Here is a 20,530-nt window from a genome sequence, read left to right as displayed (position 1 = left end):
TTAAACTTCAATTAATTCACACTTGTTACCAGAAAACATGTTAAATAAAATCTTCAAAGTTTGTTGGGCTCTAACATCTGGCAACAGTAACATCCTTTTCCTATTAACTGCTCTGTTTGTAATTGTAAAATATTTTAAGATACGATTTGTTACTTTTTGTATAGTTAAAAAGTCCCTGGAGTTCCACTATTTCGATAAAAATCTTAATTTTAAAGTAATTTTTGGAGATGAAAGTAACACAGCTAATGTAATACTTTAACATATTCAGGACATGAGACAATGATTAGCCAAAGTTGTATCAGAGAATATAAGGTTTTAGATGAATGAGGGGTAATTTCATGGAAACCTATAAAACTCTTAACAGACTAGACAGCGAAAACATGGGAAGAATATTCCTGATGAGGGAGTCCAGACCAGGACACACTATCTGAGGAAATGGGGTAGGCCTTTTAGGACTGAAATGAGAAACTTCTTAAGCCTGTGGAATTTTCTACTGCAGAAAGCAGTTGAGGCTATAAGATTGGATGTTTTCTAGAAGGAGAGATTTATATTTCACAGGACTGAAGGGATCAAAGGATATGGAGAATTCAAGATACACAGCCTTAGTTAAACTACCTGAAGAGTTGTTGGACATTTTCAGTGCCTCTGTGAAGACTACAGGGAACTGCAAGCCATTTCTGTCAAACCAATTCGCAAGTGTTGAAGACATGCATTCTGTAGCAAATTAAATGTATTGCTAAATAAACGATAATTGATCAATGAGGTTTGTGAGCCATATCTTCTTGTAGAAGGATCTAGTTACATGTGAGGGAACTGCAATGTGAAACAAATCCAAGAAAAGTTTTGAATAGCTCAGGCTGGGGGTGGAAATGAGGATTTCTAAATGCATGAAAGCTATGGCATGAGGAATCTGCGATGAATGTAACAACTGTAACTAAGGCTGTAGTGGGATGAGTGAGGAATTCAAAGGAAAGATATTTCTTGAACAATTTCTCTGATTTGTGGAAATGTATTAGCGGAGCCATGAAGAAATTGAATATTGAAGTGGCTGAGTTGCATGAAATGAAGTTTGGGCAGCATAGGTATATAAGACACGGGTGATTTTTGACACTGAAGAAAATGGTTTTGGAAATGAACTACGGGTGCTGCAAACTTGAGAAATTAAACTTCAATTGTGAAGGGTAATAAATATTTTCAGTTGACATGTTAATCAATCCAAATATGGCCTTTAAATTCAACTTGCACTTGGTTTTCTAGCCTTGAGGATATCAAATACTTTACTATAATTTGAGTCACTGATTTCAATAATAAAGACAACCTTTTTGAAGCAACTGTCAATTTTGGCTTCCATATTAATAATTGTGTTTGCTTGATCTTCAGTTATACTTTATGCTATGGAGTTCAATTTAGCAAAGTTTAAAACACTTAATTTGAGAGTGTGCTGATCTGGGGCAGAAGAATTGTTTTTAATGGTCTTTTTGTCATCCTGTCTCATGTTCAGTGCTGACAGCTGACATTGTGCAACAATCTGGCTCGAAACACATTACCACATTTTTTCACTTGAAGGTCATTGCATAGTATCCATGGAGTAACTAAAAGTGACTTGTAGTAAGAGAGAGTTTAATTAATTTCTCAAGATGACTGCATGCTCATCCAATCCAACCATCTGTTAAAATTGAAAGGGCCAGTTATTGCGTAATGGATGAAGTACAAGTGTTGCAGATACATCTTATGTCTCTGTGTCCAGAACTAAGAGGTCATCTGCATCCCTTGATAATGGAGAGTTTTTTTTAACCACATTGCTCTTCCCACTTAGGATGTGACTTGACAGACTATTTGTTTAAGTGGAAAAAGAATGCATTTGCAGAGAAACCTTTGGGAATCACAATGGTTGATCGTAAAGGGACCTTGTATCGTCAAATAATTGGATCTGTTTTGCAGGCAGATTTTGTTTGAAAGAACCTTTATTAAATTTGCAACTAGTAAGCTAGTGAGAAGGTTACTAAGCAATAGTTTGCTTCAAGGATATGGCTTTTATCCAGAAAATCTTTGATATGTCTGCCAGACTTGCCTGGGCTAGATGATAGTACTAGATATATGTCATTGATTATAGCACTAAGTTACTTTTACCTCTTCAGCATTTCTATATGTCATCCTTCTCCATGTCTCATTTGAAGTAAATGTTTGGGCAACATGGTGATTTATATTAGAGACTATTTTGGGATTATAGAGAGGAACCCCATTTTAGGAATTCAAAGAAAAAAAATTCTTGAACAGCTTCTCTGAATCGTTTTAATTTGAATCGTGACAAGGGCTTTATCATACTCTAATGTATATTGCAATTCCTGGCTATGGTCATCAGGCACCGTTGTCTTGCTATCCTGTTAGTTAATAGTTCAATCTCATGAACCTTTCTGCATTACACTGTTGACATTTTCACTCACTTTCCCAGTATAAACAAATTCCCATTAGCCTCCAGAGCTGCGCCTTGTTATTTTAAAATAAATCACCGTGCCCACAGAAATGCTTAACATTAATTATTAAACCCTCCCAGAGGCTCGCAAGCACACAACCAAAACCCACTTGGCTAAATTTAAAAAATCCCAGATCAAAATTAATATTAAGGTGTGTGTGTATATGTATATATTAGTCCTACAAATGGAAATCTTTACCCTGTCAAGATCACTCAGAATTTTGTACGTTTCAATCAACTTGCCTGTAACATATCCAGCTCAAATGCCTACAGGCTTATTTGCACACCATCCTGACTTCTCACTATAACAGTGATAATGGGAACTGCAGATGCTGGAGAATTCCAAGATAATAAAATGTGAGGCTGGATGAACACAGCAGGCCCAGCAGCATCTCAGGAGCACAAAAGCTGACGTTTCGGGCCCGGACCCTTCTTCAGAGAGGGGGATGGGGTGAGGGTTCTGGAATAAATAGGGAGAGAGGGGGAGGCGGACCGAAGATGGAGAGAAAAGAAGATAGGTGGAGAGGAGAGTATAGGTGGGGAGGTAGGGAGGGGATAGGTTAGTCTAGGGAAGACAGACAGGACGAGGAGGTGGGATGAGGTTAGTAGGTAGGAGATGGAGGTGCGGCTTGGGGTGGGAGGAAGGGATGGGTGAGAGGAAGAACAGGTTAGGGAGGCAGAGACAGGTTGGACTGGTTTTGGAATGCAGTGGGTGGAGGGGAAGAGCTGGGCTGGTTGTTCGTCCCCTCTCCCCACTGCACCACCCTCCCTAACCTGTTCTTCCTCTCACCCATCCCTTCCTCCCACCACAAGCTGCACCTCCATCTCCTACCTACTAACCTCATCCCACCTCCTCGTCCTGTCTGTCTTCCCTAGACTAACCTATCCCCTCCCTACCTCCCCACCTATACTCTCCTCTCCACCTATCTTCTTTTCTCTCCATCTTCGGTCCGCCTCCCCCTCTTTCCCTATTTATTCCAGAACCCTCACCCCATCCCCCTCTCTGATGAAGGGTCTAGGCCTGAAACGTCAGCTTTTGTGCTCCTGAGATGCTGCTGGGCCTGCTGTGTTCATCCAGCCTCACATTTTATTGTCTTGGATTCTCACTATAACAGCCTTCTTTCTTGATGACTGGGTCAATATCCTGGAATTTCCTTTCCCCTAGCACAGTAGTGTACGTACACTGGATTGACTGCAGTAGTTTAAGACTATGGTTCACTGTCTGTTTTCTCAAGGGATGGCTAGCAAATGCCTGCCCTGCTGCTTGTCACATGTATCTTTTTTCCTCCCTTTTTTTCATTGAAGTAACATTGGAAGGGCAGATATTCTTGGGATGTGGTAGGTGGATGGGTAGTGGAAATAATCGATCAAGACAAGTAAAATTCTAAAAAGCTCAAATAGTCAGTTATGACCAAATGTGTCCATTTCAGGTCGATGTTTGGCAGTGTCCTTTCTGGATTTAGAATTCCTCGTAATTTCAATTATTCATGCTGAGCATGATCTCAGACAATGTACCTTACAATGGGGAGAAAGGAGAGCCACTTGAGCCTGGAAATTAAGCCATGTGTTACAGACTGAGAGTACAACACAGGACACAACATGAGCATTCAGTAAAGAGACAATGTAACACAGCATTGTTTCTTCCACAGTAAAGAAAATGTCCGTAACTTATGGAGTTAAAAAAACAGAAGCAAACCTTCCAGTCCAACCAGTCCCATAATCCTAAATCAAACAAGTTCTACCTGCCAGTGCATGGCACGTATCCCTCCAAACATTTCTTATTCATGTATTTCTCAAAATGTCTACTAAACTTATAACTGCACCTGCATCCACTACTTTATCTGGAAGTTAATTCTGCATGTGAGCCACTGTAACAAGAAATGCCCCTCTTGTCCTTTTTAAAATGGTTATTTAAATCTTAGTGCATCCCTCTAGCCACTAAACACTACCAACCATAAAGTGTGTCAGTATGTTTAGCTCTGTTATTTGTTGAGGCTAATTTACTATGTCAAATAAAAAACAAGAATTGTTGGAAAAGCTCAGCAGGTCTGGCAGCTTCTGTGGATAGAAACCAGAGTTAATGTTTTGGGTTCAGTGACCCTTCCTCAAAACAATGTGAAGTATTTACAAACAAATTTTAATTTTGAATAGTACCTGTGCCTGTTTTGTGCTCCCAATAAATCAGATGTTAATGACAGTGGAGCTGGACAGAAAAGTTGCAGCTGTGATTCAGAACCTCCCGGGGAGGCACTTTTATATTCCACACCATACCTGTTGCACTGTTAACTGATAAACAAGGAACAATATAGTAGGCCCTTCGGCCCACCAAGACAGCCAACACATGATGCCTTCCTGAACTAAAAACCTTGTGCTTCTATGTTTTTATGTGCTTTTATATTCGTGCATTCCATGCCTATTCCTATATCTGTTAAGCTACTTCTTAAATGTTGTTGCATCTGTCTCCACCACCTGCCCTTGCAGTACATTTCAGGTACTCAGTACATTCTGTGTGGGAAAAAAAACTTGCATCTTACATCTCCTTTGAACTTACCCCTTTTTATGTCAAATCCATGTGCCTACTAATTGACATTTCTTCTGAGAAAAAGACTGACCATCCATTCCACCTATGCCTCTCATAATTTTGTGAACTTTTTTCAGTCACCCCTCCATTGACATCCGAGTTTGTCTAATCTCTCCTTGTAGCTAATACCTTCCAAACCAGGCAGCATCCTGGTAAACTGTTTCTGTACCCTCTCCAAATTCTCCACATCCTTCTAATACTGTGGTATCCAGAACTACACACAATATTTCAATGTGACCTTACTAAAGATCTATGTAGCCACTGGCTATCACCACTGGAAAGTTTCACTTGTGCAAATGCATGTTTCTCCTGAACTGTGCCAGGATTTTAAAATGTTAATCACATGGGCATAAGAAAAAGAAACAAAATCTTCCAATCAGACCATCTGGAAGGGCATGTCGATGGCAATTTCCCATCACTGGTGCCTGCAACTGCCTCCCTACCTGCTCTGGGAACATCCATAAATTCGTAATAGAAAAACCAAAGAACTTTGTGTGCTGGCAATCTGAAATTGATGGAAAAACTCAACAGGTCCATCAGCATTCTGAATTATTACCACAGATTTAAAATACAGGAACCTTTTCACAATTGGCATAGTAGAAACCCCTATAGTATGGAAGCAGGCCATTCAGCCCACTGAGTCCACAATGACTCACCCCATTCCTACACCTCCCATGGCCAATCCACCCAATCTACACATCCCCGGATCCTGGGAGGAAACCCACACAATGAGAATGTGCAATAGAATCCATACAGGCAATCACCTGCGGGTGGAATCAAATCAGAGCCACTGCTGCTGTGAGGCATCAATGCCAACCGCTAGCCAGTTGTGTTAAGCTAAAAGGACAAATTTCACCAATAAGCTTAAACCTCCTTTAAAAATACATTATTAGGAGGTTGTCTTGACAATGATTTAAGAAAATATTTCTGCAGCTCCTTTACAATATTGAAATGCCCCAAGGTGCTCCATAGGAGAGTTAACCCGTGGAGAAACAGTCAGAGTTAATGTCTAAGGTCTAGTAACCCTTTTTCAGAACTGATTGTAGCTAGGAAAAGATTGACATAAATGCTGAAGATGGGGTGCATGGAGGGGGGGAGGCGTAAACAATGGATGGAGATAGAACCCACAGAGAGGGAAAAACAGCTGGGTCGGCAAATGGGTAAATGTCAGCCTGGGAGAATAAATATCTGCTAATGGGGATCTTAGTGGTTGACAATGGGTGTTTGTTGTGGCAGTCCATGTGTGAGGGTTGAAGAAAGGACATGTGCAAGGTGCTCAGACCCTAAGCTTGTTGAACACATTTGCGAATGTAATGTTGTTGTTTATCTCAAGAGGGTTGGAATATAAAAGCAGCGATGTGCTTCTGAGGCTTTATAAAGCTCTAGTTAGGCCCCATTTAGAATACTGTGTCCAGTTTTGGACCCCACACCTCAGGAAGGACATACTAGCCCTGGAGCGTGTCCAGTGGAGATTCACATGGATGATCCCTGGAATGGTAGGTTTAACGTATGATGAATGGCTAAGGATCCTGGGATTCTACTCAATAGAGTTTAGAAGGTTAAGGGGAGATCTAATAGAAACTTACAAGATAATGTATGGTTTAGAAGGGGTGGACGCTAGGAAGTTGTTTCTGTTAGGCGGGGAGACTAGGACCCGTGGGCACAGCCTTAAAATTAGAGGTCGTAAATTTAAAACTGAAATGAGACGACATTTCTTCAGCCAGAGCGTGGTGGGCTTGTGGAATTCATTGCGATGGAGTGTAGTGGAGGCCGGGACGTTGGATGCCTTCAAGGCAGAGATTGACAAATTCTTGATCTCAGAAGGAATCAAGGGTTACGGGGAGAGTGCAGGGAAGTGGAGTTGAAATGCCCATCAGCCATGTTTTAAATGGCAGAGTGGACTTGATGGGCCGAATGGCCTTACTTCCACTCCTATATCTTATGGTCTAACTCAGTTTGAAGCCTAAAAGACTGAAGTGTTCCCAAGCAGAAAATGAGGTGTCGTTCTTCCAGCTTGAGCATCACTTTGCTGGAGCATTGCAGCAAACCTGAGACAGAGATATTGGCCAGGGAACAGGGTGGTCTTTTGAAATGGCAGGCAACCAGAAGCTCAGGGTCATTTCTGCAGAAAGAACATAAGTCTGCTGCAAATTGGTCGCTCAGTCTGTGTTTCCTGTCCCCAAAGTATTTGAGAGCGCATTGTAAGCAGTGAATACAGTAGACTGATTGAGTGAAGGGCAGGTAAATTTACGCTTCAACTGGAAGGTGTGTCTGGGTTCGTGGATAGTGAGGAACGAGGAAGTAAGTGGGCACAACTGTTATGTGTTCTTTGATTGCAGGGGCATGTGCCATGGGGTGTGGGAATTTATTGGGCGTGAAGGAGTAGTCCAGTGTGCCTCGGAGGGAGCGGTCCCTGCAGAAGGCTGACGAAAGGGGAAGGAATATGTGTTTGGTGATTGTAGTCTGTTGGAGGTAACGGAAATTGTGGCTAATGATCCTTTGGATGAGGGTGCTGGTGGGATGGTAGCTGAGGACAAGGGCCAAAGCTCAAGAGATGGGTCATAACAGTTTGAGCATCCTGTCAACTTACAGTGCTGGGGAATCCTCAGCTCAGGAAGAAGTTAAAGGAGAAGTTGTTCAGAGTGAGGACGAAATCAGCCAGGCGAAAGAGGGGGCGGGGAATGGTGAATGTTCATTGGAGGAGGAAGTGGAGAGCTTTGAGACCATCCTGATGAGGGATGGATGTGTAAAGGAATTGCATGCCCACGAAAAAGAGGACATGGCTGGGGCCAGTGAACTGGAAATTCTGAAAATGACGAGGTGTCAGGATCACAGATGTAAGTGGAAAAGGTCTGGACAAGGGGAGGAAAAGTTGAGTTGAGGTCAAAAGAGATGAGTTCTGTGGAGCAGGAACGGGCAGAAACAATGGATTTGCCTGGGCAGCCCAGTTTGTGGATTTTGGGAAGGAGGTAGAAGGAGGCCAAGTGGGGCTAGAAGACTACGAGGGTATTCCTCATGCAGATGGCCTCAAGGCCCTCCGCTTCTTCCTGTCCCGCAGGCCCACCAGTCCCCCTCCACCAACACCCTCATCCGCCTAGCCGAACTCGTCCTCACCCTCAACAACTTCTCTTTCGATTCCTCCCACTTCATACAGACAAAGGGGGTGGCCATGGGCACCCGCATGGGCCCAAGCTATGCCTGTCTCTTTATAGGTTACGTGGAACAGTCCCTCTTCCGCACCTACACAGGCCCCAAACCCGACCTCTTCCTCCGTTATATTGATGCCACCTCTTGCACCCCAGAGGAGCTCGAACAGTTCTTCCACTTCACCAACACCTTCCACCCCAACCTCAAGTTTACCTGGGCCATCTCCAACACATGCCTCACATTCCTGGACCTCTCAGTCTCCATCTCAGGTAACCAGCTAGAAACTGATGTCCATTTCAAGCCCACCGACTCCCACAGCTACCTAGAATACACCTCCTCCCACCCACCCTCCTGCAAAAATTCCATCCCCTATTCCCAATTCCTCCGCCTCCGCCGCATCTGCTCCCACGATGAGGCATTCCACTCCCGCACATCCCAGATGTCCAAGTTCTTCAAGGACCGCAACTTTCCCCCCACAGTGGTCGAGAACGCCCTTGACCGCGTCTCCCGCATTTCCCGCAACACATCCCTCACACCCCGCCCCCGCCACAACCGCCCAAAGAGGATCCCCCTCGTTCTCACACACCACTCCACCAACCTCCGGATACAATGCATCATCCTCCGACACTTCCGCCATCTACAATCCAACCCCACCACCCAAGACATTTTTCCACCCCACCCTTGTCTGCTTTCCGGAGAGACCACTCTCTCTGTGACTCCCTTGTCTGCTCCACATTCCCCTCCAACCCCACCACACCCGGCACCTTCCCCTGCAACCGCAGGAAGTTACACTTGCCCCCACACCTCCTCCCTCACCCCCATCCCAGGCCCCAAGATGACTTTCCATATTAAGCAGATGTTCACCTGCACATCTGCCAATGTAGTATATTGTATCCACTATACCCAGTGTGGCTTCCTCTACATTGGGGAAACCAAGCAGAGGCTTGGAGACCGCTTTGCAGAACACCTCCACTTGGTTCACAATAAACAACTGCATCTCCCAGACGTGAACCATTTTAACTCCCCCTCCCATTCCTCAGACGACATGTCCATCATGGGCGTCCTGCAGTGCCACAATGATGCCACCCGAAGGTTGCAGGAACAGCAACTCATATTCCGCTCGGGAACCCTGCAGCCCAATGGTATCAATGTGGACTTCACCAGCTTCAAAATCTCCCCTTCCCCCACCGCATCCCAAAACCAGCCCAGTTCGTCCCCTCCCCCCACTGCATCCCAAAACCAGCCCAGTCTGTCTCCACTTCCCTAACCTGTTCTTCCTCTCACCCATCCCTTCCTCCCACCTCAAGCCTCACCTCCATTTCTTATGTACTAACCTCATCCCACCTCCTTGACCGTCTTCCCTGGACTGACCTATCCCCTCCCTGCCTCCCCACCTATACTCTCCTCTCCACCTGTCTTCTTTTCTCCCCATCTTCGGTCCGCCTCCCCCTCTCTCCCTATTTATTCCAGAACCCTTTCCCCATCCCCCTCTCTGATGAAGGGTCTAGGCCGAAACGTCAGCTTTTGTGCTCCTGAGATGTTGCTTGGCCTGCTGTGTTCATCCAGCTCCACACTTTGTTGTCTTGGATTCTCCAGCATCTGCAGTTCCCATTATCTCTATCACGGATGAAATGAGATGTTTTTCTCTCTCTCTGGGATCCATCTCCACCTATCATTCTTCCCCACAACCCCCATCACACCTGTTCTCTTGCACATATACCAGCCTTTTCCTGCCTACCATCAGTTATGAAGAGTGGTCACCGGATCCAAACCGATGACCCTCCTTTCTCTCCAGAGATGCTGCCCATCCTGTTGACTTTTTTCCAGCAATTTCTGATTTTGAATTCATAGACATTTAAATTAGTTCAACATGAGTTTCCCTTCACATACCTGTGTTGCTTAAATCTGACTACTTCACATCTGTTCAAATGCTCAATAATTCTATTCTAATGGCTTATTATGGTCACTTCCTAATTTCTATAGTTATATACATAATATCTCTTTTCCACCCTTCATAAATAATGAAGCAATATTTCATCTCGTCACCTATCTCTTAAAAGATTAAGATAGCAGGGATATTGCAGAACAGCCCTGGTATTTACCCTGTGGCAAGGTGGGGGTGGGAGTATATAAGGGTAGATTGAGTGTTTCAAGTCTGAACACAAATCTTAATTGAGACTGGCATGCATTCAATGGCAAATTCAAGCGAATATTAGCTTACCTTTGTTTACAAGTCCTAAAGGTTTTTTTTTCCCCCTGGCTTGTTGTCTCATCCCATAATGATGGGATAAAGAGCTGATTCTAACTGCCATGTCCAACATGTTGGAGTTCAAACAATAATTCTATTTAGTCCTAGTTATGGTTGTCATCAATTCACAGAATCATTACAGCACGGAAGGCTGTTGAGCCCGTCATGTCTATTTGGGCACTCAGTAGGGAAGATTTTACCAACTGTTAGTCATCCATCTTCTCCCCAGCACCCATTTGTTCTTCCTTTTCAGATAACAGTCCAATTCGTTCTGAAATGTTTCAATTGAACCGGGCTCACCACAATCTGATTGCACAATCCAGGTGGTAACCTCTCTCTGCATGTAAAGTTTTCCATCATGTTGCTGTTGCTTCTTTTGCCAATTACCTTAAAGCTTCAGGTCTGAAGAAGGATCGTGCAACTTGAAATGCGAATCCTCTCCACAGATGCTGCCAGACCTGCTGAGTTTCTCGAGCATTCTGTGTTTGTTATCATAAATCTGTGCTCTCTGGTTCTCAATACTTTCACTGCTGTGAATGTTTTTTTCTCTGTGTTTTCTGTCAAGAACTCTCATGATTTTGAATACCTCTATCAAATCTAATTAGACCACTCGCAGAAAGGCTAAAGTCGTACTCATCAAAACTTCACCTGATGAAGGAGCAACGCTTCGAAAGCTTGTGATTTCAAATAAACGGATTATAACCTGGTCACATGTGACTTCTGACTTTGCCCACCCCAATCTAACACCATCACCTCCACATCAGTGTTCTCTTGGCCATCTTTCACTTGTGTCAATGAATACATGTTGTATCCAAAACGAGGAAATAAGCAATCGATTACTTTAAGTTCAAGCCGAAGGTTTCTATAAACATCTCTCTCTCTCCAAATATCCCGGATTTGTCTATTCTCCTGTTTCTTACAGTTCACAGGGAATTTATCATAAACACATTTGCTGAGTATTGCCAGGCGGCTAGAAGCATTTTTGCACATAATCTCATGAAAGATATATCAGTCCCAACGGTATTGAGATTGACCCCATGATATTGAAAATAACTGAAGCTGACAAAACAGGATGTGGCAGACTAATGCCTGATGATGTGATTTTGTCTCCAACAGTTGTTTTACTGGCTACAGAAATGCAGCTGGTATCTCCCATGGCATGGGAAACTGGGCATGGCTATCATTGTTCAGGAAAGTTCTGAGGAAAGGTCACTGAGCCCGAAACATTCACTCCGACTTCTCTCCACAGGTGCTGCCGGACCTTCTGAGGTGTTCCAGTGATTTCTGTTTTTGCTTCTGATTTACAGCATTCATAGTTCTTTTGTTTTTTGTTTGCCGATAGCATGTTCTTGAAGGAACCAGCAGCTAACTATTGTATACAAGCACTGCATTCCTCAGATGTTTGCTTCAGAAAGGCTTGTTTGTGAGTTGAGATTGAGCCTATCAATAGCAGGTGTGGGAGTGAAAAAGCCTGTGATTGGAGGAGCTGTGGAGAAGGAGTGGAAGTGTATGGGTTTGAGCAGTACAAGCTCTGGTCTGTCACCTTCCCAGCAACAATGATCTTATGTAATAAACGCTCAAGAATGAGGGTCCTGCTAGAGACAAGCTGCTTGGAGGTTTAATATAATATTCAACAATCTTTCCAGGAGCTGAACCATAACAAGAGGCATCAACAGACTGGAACAGCCCACGGTAATTTTTAACAGTTTGCCTCGTTTGAGCCTTGAGCCTTCTCAGCTTCAACCTCAACCTTGGATTCCGCCTTGAAACTTTCTATACTGCACCCCTCCCCCCAACTCAATTACCACCAGACTGGAATTGTTCCCATAGACCTTCAGCTGTGTCCTCCTGCTACAAAATCCCCACTCCTACCCACCAGCCAGGCAGTCAAATTGGACAGGGAATTTATGATTTTCTATAGAGCTCGCTTATAGCATTCTTGACTCCCAGTAAAAATTGAGACCAATATCCTTGTACTAAAAGTTAATCATTTCTCAGCAATCCCCATTTCAACAAAAAGTGTGCAAGCTTTGCATAAGAACAGGATGAAATTTGAACATATTGCTAATAATTAGGAACATGCATCTAATCCTTCCTGCACACAGCCAACTCAATGATATGTCAATTCAGGAGTTTTCAGAATAGATACAGAAATGATGGTTGTAAAAAGTACATTTGATATCTGACCTGAATAAAAGGGATATTGAATTATTTAGCAGATTGATAGAAGAAACACTATCTAATGCCCCAAAGAGTTCCAGTACGTGAAATACTTCTATTACTACTTCTATTACTACAGTAATACTACTGACTACAGTGCAGTCATTGTTGTAAGGTGGGAAATGCAATAACATAGCAAGGTCCCAGAGACAGCATTGAGTTAAGTGTCCTGAGTGAGTGAATGAATGAGACTTTGTGTATTTGTGTGCATCTGAGTTGTATGTTTGTGTGAGGTGTAGTTGGAGGTTGAGAAGTTGAATCGCAAAGTCCATACTTTGTTCCTCACTAATAAATCTTACATTTGCCACTCCTAAATTCTGATGTTATGTTATATTGGCTCTGTAAATTGTCATCACTTTTGAGGTTTGACCATTATTTAATTATTTTTGTCATTGTGCTTTTTTTTGATCCTGCAATAACATTGGGAAGATGATGAAAGGAGTGATCTAATTGAAGCCTTCAAGATATTAATAGGAAAAGACAGGGTTGATAAACTATTTTCATTGGTTGGAGATAAGTATGAGAATTAGTGCCAGACTGTTCAGGAGCGATGTTAGGAAGCACTTCTACACACAAAGTGGGGTAAAGGTTTCGAACTCTCTTCCCCAAATGGCAGTTGGTGCTAGATCAGTTGTTAATTTTAAATTTGAGATGGATTTTTTTTTTGTTAAGCAAAGGTATTAAGGGATATGGGCCAAAAGCAGGTCTATGGAGTTCGGCCACTGATTAGCTACGATTTCATTGAATGGTTGAACAGGCTCGAGAGGCTGAATGAACTATTCCTGTTCCTATATTTCTAATCAAAGCACCATACATTTTGCATTCAATGTCATTTTTTGTTAAACTTACGTGTATTAAACCGGAATGTAACGTCACATGATTAGCCAGGCAGGAGAAACTTTGTAAAGATATTTTGGACAGCTATCATACGTTGCTCCCATGTTTTTGTATACTTCTTTGTGGAGTTTCAACATTTATTTAAAAATATATGAATAAATGAATAATTTTGGGATTAGGTGTACAGTTGACCACTTCTATAAAGTGGCATGTAACTTTAATATAACAAAGTTCCTAGTGTACTAAGGTATTCCAATCTAGATATCAGTAAAGCATGGATAATCATACAAGAAGATATATTAACTTGGGAGAAATTACATAAATGTGAAACATGAGAATTAAATTGATCACCAGCTTGGTAATTTGTGTTGTCAGCACTCACTTTGAACAGAAATACTGAAAGGAAAGAAACTTGAAATTGGCTGAACAAAACCAAAGAATTCTGAATCATTTTATTTGTTTGCAATTAGCTCTTTAAAAAAACCACAGATGTGAGACTCAGTCCAATAAGCTACCCCATGCCAAGTAGTTGAAAGTTTTGCTTTGGATAGAGAGTACATGAGATTTATTTATGAGAAGTTCAAAAAACATCTTATTTATAGATTTCAAAGTTAGAAGATTTGTTCTGCCATATCAATTTAAAATAAAAATCTTTAAATTCACACAAATACCATCAGTATTGCCATAACATGATTGTGTCACTTATTACAGGACGTAGTGGAAATGAACAGGGATGATCCTGAAACCCAAAATTAGCCTCTCAAAAAAAAACTCTCAAGACAAATCTTAGGAAGAGCCCTAGAAAATAAGTACTTTGACCACATCTTTGATAGAGATAGCATGTCTGCTGATAGCAATATGGAAATTCTCAACTTTGAAATTGGAATTTCACTACATTTGTCATAGAAAATAAAATGCAGAAATTGGCCAGTTTCAGTGAAACATTTTTGTATTTGTTCAAAGGTGGTCAACCATCTTCATGCCTTTCTGTTAAATCCAGAAAACTTTTACTCCTGTCCCATCCTGAGTATTTCCTCTACTATTTCCTCCATCTTTACTCACTGACTTGCCTTCAAGAGTTGCAGAATTGACATCATCAGTGCAGGAAATGACATCACCAATCCAGACAGATAAATAGAAAGCAGGATATAACACCAGCGCTTCACCGGAGTCTCACTGAAGATGTTACTTAGAATGGTGACAAAACGTCTGAAAACAAACCTTCCAGCTCAGCGAGCAAACTTACATCCAGAACCTCAACCTGAGCTACAAATCTTCTCAAAACTTGCTAATTGACAAATCTGGTAGGCAACTGGTTTACCCATCTGTCACCATCTCTAATTCAACAGCATTGAGTGTTATTACTGTTTCCAAGTTCAACTCAATCAACATCTTTGAAGTTCTTCGGTACCTGGCTGCCTTCCAAATTTTTCCTTCCCTCTCCTGTAATCCTGTTTTGAATTCTGAGTTGTTCCTGTACCAGAGCAAGAAAATGGCCATAACCAATATAAAAATTGTAGTGCAAATTGGAAATTTTTATCACGCCCTTATCTCTTCAACCTCCCCAAATGTCTGTCATGTGGTTTCTTTGGTTACTGATCTGCTCCTCCTGAGTTTGACTCTTATCTATTCCATTGTAGCTATAGTGTTCGCAGCAGTGTATTATCTTCCTAAGCCTGGAACGTAAGTCTGGAGAGTTCCTTAAGTATCTACCCTTCCTTAACCCCCTCACCCTCATGCAGAACGTTCTCCTTAGGAATAGAATATATATTTGCTGCTGATACTCATTTCTAACTTTTCCACTCTTTTCCCTCATCCCTCCCTTAAATCTATCAAGCTCCCAGTTTAACGTCTGATCATGGAGACCAACATCTTATTCACCTTTATCAATTGGAAAATGGAAATCACCGAAACACTAGCCTTCTCACTTCACCTGTCCAATCTGCTGTTATACACTGTGTACTTGCCGTCACTTTACTTCTCACTCCCAACCTAATTGCCACTGTTCACAATCTGTATGCCCTAGTTGCCCTGAGTCTACCACAAATCCTTCTGTCATAAAAATTGCCTGATTCGATGCATTGTTCATTCTGTAGCATTGCCCATATGTTCTCCATTGTTTCCAATTCTATCTTAATGCATCTATCAATCCCTTCCACATTCAACTACTTAATCGGGTAATGAGTCTTTTTGTGTTGCAATTGGTATAGGAAAGCAGTGTGTCTCAAGGATGGATGTTTGTTAGCTGATAGCTGAAGCATTGCAGTAAGTCATGTGATGAAATCTCCAGGAATGCATTTATTCAAAGTTAGCCATCCTGGCAAAGAGAATTACACTTTTTGGAAACTACATGGCTTGCAAATGGTCACCTTGGTGGTAACGACTCACCCAAATACCTAAAGACCAGACCTCTACTGATTATGAAGATTTGTTTCTTGGGTTCTGGAATGCCTTTACCCTGTGATCCATTTGAGTACATCTCAACCGGTAAGGAAGCTGGAAGTGAAGCCTCAGCAATAGTCATTGCTAGTGCTTGTGCCATCAATGGTACTAGTCTATCAGCCATTGAAGTTGGGCCCTTTCCCATTTTCAGCCCTTGGGAGCCAAGACTCTACCCACAATGAAAAAAAATCAGCCTGTTTTGTCTCTATTGTGCCCCTGGAACAGTCCATCTACAGTGCAGGTACTGTATAAATTCGAATTGCTGTTGATTCATACATGTAAGCGATTACATTTTAATGTAAGAATAAAGGCTAATTAATGCAGAATTCAAAATTCATTGATGAAAATATGTTTTATTTTCTTCACCAATATAATCAAAACATATACCCAGGAACTGAAAACAGTAATGCACAATAATCATATCAGAAACAAAAGAATTCATTGAGTTCAAATTAGAAGATACATTTGAAGACATGATTACAAGAAAATGAATCATTTTTTGATCAAACCAAAGGCCAAAATACAAACAGCATGTAGTGGAATCTCATGGTTTGGGGCAAGCATTGTGATCTCCCTCAACTGCTTAATAAAAAAGCTCAAAGGGCACGTCTGATGCAGTGGTAATGCCCCTGCTTCTGAGGCTTGAAATCTGGCTCCAAGTCCAACCTGCTCCAATGGTGTGTAATTGTGTCTCTGAACAGGTTGTTCAAGTTCTAAAATTATTGGTTGTCATCAAGTGCAAGGGATCCTTCTCCAGTATGGGCCACCCTGAATATTTTAACATTTGCTTCAAAAGTGGCTATGCTGGGGATCAAATTCTGCCCAGGCATTTCACAGATTAATCATCTTAAAAATGCACAACCATGAGTGAACCTAGAGATATTTATAGTTTCTGACAGCTTGACTAATTTGGATGAAAAAGCATTTCTGATTGCACAGAATACTAAAAAGTGAAGTTATATCCTGAAATGGCATAAATATATGACACAGTAGATAAGATGTAAATCACATTTAACAATTTAGTAGTTTTGGACAGTCATGTTTTTGAATCCTTTCACATCCTTCAACTTGACAGAGTCAAAATCAACCATTAACTTGCGCGGGCCGGTTTTCATGGGAGTGAATTCAATCTGTAGTCTGGCTGTTTGCTGCGGTCCTATCTCCCGAACTCTGAAACAGCATAAGAACAATGTAATTTAGTAAACAATCTCACAGATTTTAGAAATTTTGTTAATAGTGAAATTAACATTAATGTAAAGGATAAAAATATCAAATTTAATTCATCTCCAGGTTTCCGATTGACTAATTTGACAATGACAACTTTTGTGTCAGTTCCATGGTTGGCACTGCTATCTTGCAACACCAGGGATCCAGGTTCGATTCCACCCTCGGGGAACTGTCTGTGTGAAATTTGCACATTTTTCCCATGACTGCATGAGTTTTCTCCAGGTGTTCCAGTTTCCGCCCACAATTCAAAGTTTTGCAGGTTAGGTGGATTGGCCATGCTAAATTGCTCATAATGTCCAAGGATGTGCAGGCTCGGTGGATTAGCCCTGGGAAATGCAGGGTTACGGGGATAGGGTAGGCGAGTGGGTCTGGGTGGAATGCGCTTTGGAGGGTTGGTGTGGGCTTGATAGACTGAATGGCCTGCTTCCACACTGTAAAGATTCAATGATATGGAGTATGTCACAGCTCCTCTGTCTTTGTTCAGTTACTTCTGGGAATCCCTACATGTTGGCCATTTTTGACCCACTCCTCAGAATTTATCAAGCTGACAGTTTTACTTGTTTGTAATTCCACATGTCTTGCCAATACAGCGAACCTATCTTGCTTCTACTTTATTCCTCAAAGGAGGTTTTAAACTGATTTCACAGGAGAATGAGATATAAAGTAGATGTAAAGTTGGGACCAAGCCCAACCAGATCTAGAAGGAATGCTAGGACAGTCCAGTAAGTGGAGAAGACATGGGTACGGTAAGGCATGAAGAAGGTCAAAAGAGCTAAACTGTGTCTATATTATTGAAAGGAACTTGACTGGTAAAACAGATGAGCTTGGAGTGCTGATCAGCACATGGGAATATGATCTTGTTGCAGCTGCTGAGATATAGTTGAAACAAGGGCAGGACTGTTAGCTCAGCATTGCAGGGTATAGATGTTTCAGGTGCAATGAAGAGGGGAGTAAGAGAAGTGGGGCCATTGCATTATTGATAAAGAAAACCATCACTGCAGTACTGAGGAAGGATGTTGAAGATAGGTCTTCAAATGAGACTATCTGGGTAGAGCATAGAGATAACAAAAGGGATGAATACCTTGCTGTGATTATACTACCAGCGTCCCAAATTTCAGAGGGAGATAGAGGAGCAGACAGTTAAGCAAATCATAGAAAGGTGTGAGAGAAGTAGGATTGTAGTTGCAGGGGATTTTAACTTTCTTAACATTAATTAGCATCGCCTTCCTGTGCGAGGATCAAATGGAATTTTGTAATTGCATCCAGGAGAGGATTTTTTTGTGCCAGTATGTAAATAATCCTACTGGAGATGGGGAGTGCCAAACCTAATCCTAGCGAATGAAGCTGGTAAAGTGGTTGAAGTTTCAGTGAACAAGCAGTTTGGCAATAGTGACCATAACGGTGTAATTTCCAAAATCATTATGGAAAGGGATAAGGATGGTACAGATGTTAAGTGACTATGGGGAAGACCATTTTCAATATCATTAGATAAGATCTGACAAACATCAACTGGGAGTGGCTACTTGAAGGTAAATCTATATTTGGAAAGTGGGAGTCTTTTAAAAGTAATGTTATGACAATCCAGAGCCACTGTGTTATTCTAAGAGTGAAGGGAAAGGGCAACAGGTCCAGGGAACCCGAGATGTTAAGGATTATTGAGAACATGGTAAATAAAAAGGAGGAAACATATGCCAGGTGCTGTGCATTGAAAACAAGTAAGGCCCTTTAAACATATAGAGAGTGGGTTCAAAACAGTCCTAATGGATTGGCCGTCTGTTGTAACCATTTTCTGTTTTGTCACCACTCACTAAATAGTCCCAGTGCCGTTGAATTTTAGCCTCTGATATTTTCCTGAGATCTTTTCTACATTAAACAGTCTTTCATTTTCTGAGAAGGGCATTTCTTTTCTAAAATCTGCATATGAAAGGAGGTACAAGGGTGCTGTGGAATGAAAACAATGTTGACTTGGCAAAAAATAATAATTTGTTTGTCTTATTGTATGCATTTGTTTTAGCTATAGCTTAGTTTTCACACTTACCTACATTGCCAACTAGGACTGAATGTCGTAGTTGGGTAAGAAAGCCTTAATTTTTATTTTGTACAATTTTAAAATGCTTCAGCAAACAATTTTTTTCCACTTACTTTGTCTGATGCATGCCATTAATTAGGCCTGGCCCTTCAATGGTGAAGACACATTGGAACAAGGAAACGCTCAGAGGGTTTGTCAAAATTATTTCTGCTTTCATTGGTCTGTTCAAAACTGGATTACCTAGCAGCTGAAGAAATAAATCAATGTTTAATGCTTTGGTTAAACATTATTATTTCAAATATTTGAAATAAGTCAAACTCATATTTATTAAACAGGTGTGGTTGATGCTGACCCTTTGATGATCTCAAATGAAACAACATCCTAACCAAATTGTCTTTCAGTTGAATGCTTTCCTCTTCAATTTCTCCCTTTAAGGGAGGATTTAGAATTGTTTTGTCTTAAAATTGAGAACTCTAAGCATTTACTTAAATGTCAACAATATATCTTGGATGGAATGCATGTGTAAGAAAGTCGACATTTTTATTTAGTTCAATTTTAATTTAGTTTGTAGCTTGTATTCCACATTACGCTTAAGCTGCAGTTTAAATTCCATAGTTGCCAGGTTGAAGTAAAATTTTAATAAGGTTTCCAATGAAAAGAGTTGCTTAATTGAGAAACACCTGAACCTGGATCCCCATCAGTGAGCAACTATGCCCTTTGTGTAAGGAGTATAAAAACCAGCCAACTTAGTGTGATTTAACACATGTGTTGATTTCCAATTGAGTGCAGGAGTTGAGAAATTAAGGAAGTTTAGAAGAGAAGGAAAGATATGCTTCTTTGCTTTTGCTACTCCTAAATTTTGTCAACCTTTGGAATTCATTCATAAATTTCTAAAGGAAAAGAAACAAATTATTTTATACTTGATAATTGACTAAGGTTTATTCCATTTCTAAGGTTCAACACACAAAAGCAACAAGTGATAAAGTTAACAAAATGAATAAAAATTTGACTTAATATAAAATTGAATAAGTTATTTAAGTTACATTAAGAATGCCAGAACAGGTTATGAGTCACTATTGCAGCTCATCAGAGGTCCTGAATCCCATTATAGTCCAAAGCAAACATGTCTGCAGCAAATGCTTGAAGAGTTTTGCAATAATGGAGAAAGGATCTTGGCAGCCCCCTAAAGTAAAGAATTCCACAGATTGACTACCTTTTGAAAGAGAAAATAAATCTTTCTCATCTGTCTCAAGTAGGTAACACCTTACTCTGAGATTATGCTGGTGGGGAACAACTTCTCAGCATCTGAGTGCGAAAGAAGCAAAG

The 20,530-nt window shown here is 41.3% G+C and overlaps 1 protein-coding gene across 1 annotated transcript in view; it reads right to left on the bottom strand.

The window, feature by feature from the left end:
• Positions 1-16,317: 16,317 nt before the first annotated feature.
• Positions 16,318-20,530, bottom strand: part of LOC125461438 (protein-glutamine gamma-glutamyltransferase 2-like) — a 34,783-nt gene continuing 30,570 nt past the window's right edge. Inside the window, exons 12-13 of the mRNA XM_059652833.1 lie at positions 19,318-19,451; positions 16,318-17,118 (exon numbers count right to left, since the gene is read on the bottom strand). Coding sequence (XP_059508816.1) covers positions 16,968-17,118; positions 19,318-19,451 — 285 coding nt within the window. The 3' untranslated portion in view covers positions 16,318-16,967. The remainder of the gene's footprint in view (positions 17,119-19,317; positions 19,452-20,530) is intronic.

This window comes from Stegostoma tigrinum, chromosome 19 (assembly GCF_030684315.1).
Source record: "Stegostoma tigrinum isolate sSteTig4 chromosome 19, sSteTig4.hap1, whole genome shotgun sequence".
NCBI lineage: Eukaryota > Metazoa > Chordata > Chondrichthyes > Orectolobiformes > Stegostomatidae > Stegostoma > Stegostoma tigrinum.
Note: the sequence above shows the minus strand (reverse complement) of the source record. Positions and strands in the feature narration are given on the sequence as shown.